Source organism: Sinocyclocheilus grahami, unplaced genomic scaffold (genome assembly GCF_001515645.1).
Source record: "Sinocyclocheilus grahami isolate Dianchi unplaced genomic scaffold, SAMN03320097.WGS_v1.1 scaffold64.1, whole genome shotgun sequence".
Lineage (NCBI taxonomy): Eukaryota > Metazoa > Chordata > Actinopteri > Cypriniformes > Cyprinidae > Sinocyclocheilus > Sinocyclocheilus grahami.
This window is the reverse complement of record NW_015505243.1, coordinates 1,478,766-1,484,585: the sequence shown is the minus strand read 5'-3', so window position 1 is coordinate 1,484,585 and position 5,820 is coordinate 1,478,766. Positions and strand designations below refer to the sequence as shown.

The window sequence follows — 5,820 nt, the reverse complement described above, 5'->3', positions numbered from 1 at the left end:
ATATATATATATACATATATACATATATACATATATACATATACATATATAATATGTATGTGTGTGTGTGTGTATTGTATTTTTTTTATATAATTGCATTATTTGAATTAAATGTTATAATAAAATATTTTATTTCTGACTTTTTTTTTATTTATTTATTTAGTTATTTATTTATGCTTATAATTTATAAATATATATAAAATAGTATGTTACGTCAAAGCCAGCTTGTGATTGCATAAAAACAATTAGTTTTATTACTTTGTAAAATATGCTGTAAAAACTAGGAATAAGACCATTAAACAAAACCAGGTTTGTTCCGGAGTAGATTTTGTGGTAAAATACGTTTTGGTCATTTACGTTTTGCTTTGACTCAAGTCAGTGGAAACTGTTCACGGATGACTTGTTTGATCTGCTCAGAACAGACCTCTCATGTAACTTTCTTTTGCTTTTCTCCTCTGCAGGTGTTCATCGTGTGTTAGCAGCCCTTTCCCCTGCAACTGGTGTAAATATCGCCACATCTGCACTAATAACGTAGCCGAGTGCTCTTTCCAGGAAGGTCGAGTGAGCAGCGCAGAGGTAAGAAACCAAACCAGACCAGCTAACCAAACAAACCTCTGATAAAAACGAGACGTATCAACTAGGGATGGGCATTTTGAGTTATTTTGTAGTCTTAAGTATTCAAACACGTGATAAAAATCAAGTAATTTGATTAATCAAATATGAAGGTAATGCCAAAAAATATGATGTTTTGTTGAGTTTGCTATAAAGTCTTGGTATTCTTTGAAGCAACAGTCAGAATGTGCTGAAAACTACAAGCTGAAAAGTAATCTTTTGCAAATGAAATATATATTTTTATGTACATTTATATATGTAAAAACATTACTTTTATTTAATATAGTAAGAAAAGAAAAGAATTTAATAATAATAAATAATTTAAAATAAAATAAACAACTAAATGATGTTAAATAAATATGGACCGTAGATACTATTATAATGAATATAAAGATTTTAAAATATTATTAAGATATCCTAGATTAAAAAACAATGTCTCATACTTTAAATATTAATCATAAATATTAAAATACTCACCCATTCAAAATTAGCTAACTTCAAAAACCTGTGCTTTTCTATTGAGAATTCAATTGAAAAAATGTGATTTTTAAATGTTGATGTTTTAATGAAAAAAATGTATGAACAATTTTGTTTTTAAATCTTGATGTATTATTAGTTAAAAATAATAATAAAAAATACAAAATGGATTAAAAAATAAAAATGTAAAAATAACAAAAAACTGTTAAACTTTTGTTTCTCGTAGCTCTTCACGTTCTCTTCCCACCATAAATTTGAAAATCAATTTGTGAGTAATCTAAATAGTCTTTTTACTAATCAACTAGTTGGTGCTAAACGAGCGCTTGTATAAACTGTTCCAGTCTCGAGGGTTTGATCTGCAGCAGTGCCACGCAGCATAATCAGATTCAGATGTATTATGAGTTCATTTGTGATTCAGTGTGGCTTAGATGACTCGCTGCTTCACTTTCTCAAATGAAAGAGAGATTCAGATGTTCAGAAGCGTTTGAGAGAGGCGGGGCATAGAGGACCTACAATAATGTACAGTATTTGAAAATTTTGTTTTTTGAACATTAAAGCATGTCAACATATTCTGTTACACCAAATACACAAAATAATGATCTTTAAAAAAGCATCATATGACCCCTTCAAAGAATTGTGTTATAATAACCCCTACAAATACAACTCATTAGATACACCATAAACACTTTAAAGGAGACAGACATGTAGATGTTTGTGAAAGATGTTTTCTGTGTTTTGGAGGGATGGTTATTTTTACAGTAAATCATACCCTATTTATTGCATCAATTTCTTATTACTTTACTATATTTAATGGTGGATCATTTTATCAGTTGTTTATTGCAACAATACATAACTACAGTAACTTTGTCTAGTGCTCTTATGAAAGTTTATAGCATGATTTGTGAAAATGTAACTACTGAATGACATATCATAGACTTCTTCATGGCTAGTTTTTGCATATTTCATTTTCATTCTGTAACCTACTTGTTCTACAGATCTGTGTACTAGTGCTAAATGCTACTGTTTTTGACAGCGTTGATAACGTTTATGACAGATAATATCATATTTTTGCGTCTCCCTTACCGAATGTCGTATCCTGTCAGCACCTGTCCATGGACTTTTTTGATTGCTTTCAGTTTAAGTGTCGGCGATGCAGTGTTGCCAGATATTAATACTAAAATAAACTAAAAATAAACCGAAATTATTTCCAATCTTTTGCAAATAAGATAAGAGAAAGATATTGCTTACTCTAAACTGCAACTTCCTACTTTATTAACTTTCTAAAGTGTTAAATTAAGTGGAAAAGACAAGTCCAAAATGCTTATAATAGCTGGATCTGGCAACACAGAGGCTGCGCCCGCGCCCTCACTCACAACTCTCTTAAGCCTCGTTCACTCCGCCAGCGTCTCGCAGCTATAATTTTCATAACAGGGACGCTAAACATTCTTGCAAACTGTCTAAACTGAATTATACATGTCATGCAGGCATTCATATGAGGAGTTTAACAGCAAATTAGTCATTCAAAGAACACATTTTATTTTTTAGCATGAAAAATTGACCGGGGTCCGGACCTCGGTGGCCTCATAGCTGGTTACGGGCCTGTATCAGCCGTCATGGTTTTACTCCTGAACGTACACATAAGTGAAGGATTCACATTTGCAGATTTCACTCACAAAACTTAGCAGTGTGAACGTAGCCTTATAAACTTTTTAGCTCTTTTTGGACCGGCATAAGCAACCATCCAGATCACCCTAGTAACCAGCAAATTATGTCAAATGAAACTCATTTTCTGCACAATTGTTAGAATCTAGTTCAGTCATTTTTATTTCCATTCTGCAAAGCCGATTTGAGTCAATCACAGCTTGATCCTGTTGATTTAGTAATTCTCTGTTTGGCGCTGCTGCGCTGTGATGGATGTAGCAGTGTTTTCAGGGTGTCTACAGTGTAATTCCTTCCAGAATTTCAGGTGCTAATGAGTATCGAGCCTAATAACTTGGCCAACTTTTTTGTTGGTGTCTTTTGTTTGTGGTTACTCATGTTTGAAATGGGCCCAAGTGTTTAAAGTGTCATGTTTCTAGCCAAGATTCTGTTGCGGTGAGGGTAAATAATAGGCTAAGCACAGATTTGGCCCAATCTGTGAATAGATTTACATCTTGTATTCCCGCCCCCTTCTTTTTTTCTTCTCTCCTTTTCTCCATTTCTTTCTCTCTTTTCGCTTTTCATTTCTCGTCGGAGCGCATTATTGCATACTTGACTGAGCTGTAGGCCGCTGCCTTCTCGGGTTGAGAAGTTACTGCTGTCTCTTTGTGTTGTCGGAGTTTTAGTGCACCTGATGACTGAGGAGTGAAGGGAAAACAGCATACGTGACTCTCCAGCTGCTTGGATACCAGACACTGAGTGCATTCACTTTATTAATATCTCTTGCATTTCTTTGAATCATGATTACGGAGTAAAACCACAGCGACAGGAACAAAGTGGCCCGGCTAACTAACGCTGTAGCTTTAGATGAGGCGAGATGGAGATTTGAATTCAAGTGGGAATCGAAGGTCTAGTCTGCGTTTAGACTGGTTTCAGCAACAGTTCGCTTCCAAGTCCATCCAGAACATTTATGGAAATGATGCTGTGTGATGACGTTTTCATTGCTATATTGGTTTGTTTATTTAGCAATTTATAGGAGCCGTATTCTACACTTTCAAAGAATGGTGTTTTCTTTTACACTTACAGAGCTCAACATTAAGGAGGATCCATGCCAGTGTAAAAGTTTTTTTTGGGCCCGATGAGTCTTGGAAGCAATGTATTGGAGATAAGCCTTTCTGTTGTGGCTAGCTGATAAATGGCCAGTTTTCCAAATCTATAATACCTGAACTACTAGAACTGTACATATTTCCATAGCAATTTAGATATTACTTGCCCTGTCTTTTTTTTAAGCCGCACATTAATATGCTTGAAAAATTGTATGTATTCTTCACCAAAAATTATAACACCACAAATAATTGATTAGGTTTTTATAACTCGAAATTATACATTTATAATGTAACTCTATTTAAGTGATAAATTCATACACTTTTGTTGGAAAACAATTGCAAGGTGTAGGGAATATTGACACCATATTGCTTATTGACGTCTGAATTAATTTATTCATTCATTCATTCATTACCAGAATTTATATTACATTTATTTACATTAATTTATTATTTTTATTATTGTTATTTAATCTTTTAATTTTTTCAGATGAAACATTTATCTATTTTTCGTACTGTACATCCTGCAATGCCTAATTTCTCTTTTTCAACATTTTACACTTTTTCTAATTGTAAGTTTTTAGTGTTTTTTTGTTTATTCTCAACCAGAATTTAGTTTAATTTTTATTATTATTATTATTTATTCCTTTAATTTTTTCAGATGAAACATTTATCTATTTTTCATAGGTTTTTTTTACACTTTTTTCTGATTGTTTTAGTGTTTGTTTATTTATTTATTTGCAGTAGCAATAGTTGCAGCAGTTTTTCTATTTTTTTAGTCAAAGTGCTATAGATTTTAAAATCAGCCATTTATTGTTTATTGGCCACAACATGAAAATATTTATTGGTTTATCTGTATTATTGCCTTAAATATGGTGCTTCCCAGACTTATCTGTAAGATCAAGCTAGGATTCTATGAACGTGTAGAATACGACTCCAATAAATCGCTTAATCTGTTTGGTCAGATGTGACAAATCAGGTTAGAAGCTTCTAGAAGCGTCTCCAGACATATTAATATTTCATTTGGTCAGTGCCACTTTTTTTATGCTGTCATTGTAGCTGCCAGGCAACTAAGTGTTTTCATATCTGTGATTATGACATTACAGTTTTTCAGTTAGAGAAATTATTAACTATACGCACGCTAACGGAGCCATGGCTCAGAGAAACAAGGTTAATAGGATCTGTAATCAGGCCATGTGGATAATGAGGCTTAATGATAGCCAGATGAAAGATTGAAAATGATTTGATATATGATTTGGACGTTATATAAGCACGACGGGACAGACACCCATACAATTAACACCTGCCTGATTTCGCGCAGAGAGGCGCACGAGGGAGGAGCCAAAGAGAAGAAAATCCTCTTGTCTTCAGTTGCAGAAGGGGGTGACGTGCACCCCTCGGCTTTTAGCGCATTTAAATTTTACACTTAACTGAACATCAAAGAGATGCCTTATCAGTGCTTATCAGAGGCAGCCAGCAGCGCTCAGATATGCCCATCTCTCTCGGCTTGTCTGTCTTCCCCTCCAGCACTAGGCCTGACAATCTTCTTATCCCTCCTCCCCCCCCCTCGCTCTCGTTCAAGAAAAGAGTTAGTCAGCGAAAAGTGGTGAGTCATCCGGTGTTGATACTGGAGGGGAGAGTGCTGGTATAGCTGGCCAGCAGATCCTCTGCCTGCATGGAGCACAGTGACAGCAGTTCAGAGAGCGTCCCGTGAGACGGCAGTGCTTGTCACTCGCATATTCACACACTCCAGTGCTGCTCATCACAAACGGTCACTCCATTGTGTACACAAACACACACACACACACAATACTGCGTCCCAAAACCTAGTCAGCTGCCTATATTATACATGAAATGTGTATTCATAATAATTTTCTTTTATCTGTTTATGTACATATTTATTAATCAATTTACCTACATATTAGATGTTTTAAAATAAACTTTTCAGATGGATCCATCCATCCATCGTTTTGTCATCTATTGTTCTACC

At 34.5% G+C, this 5,820-nt stretch overlaps 1 protein-coding gene across 1 annotated transcript in view; it reads left to right on the top strand.

The window, feature by feature from the left end:
• LOC107584894 (plexin A3) overlaps positions 1–5,820 on the top strand; it is a 114,647-nt gene that overhangs the window by 29,427 nt on the left and 79,400 nt on the right. Inside the window, exon 5 of the mRNA XM_016271664.1 lies at positions 462–576. Coding sequence (XP_016127150.1) covers positions 462–576 — 115 coding nt within the window. The remainder of the gene's footprint in view (positions 1–461; positions 577–5,820) is intronic.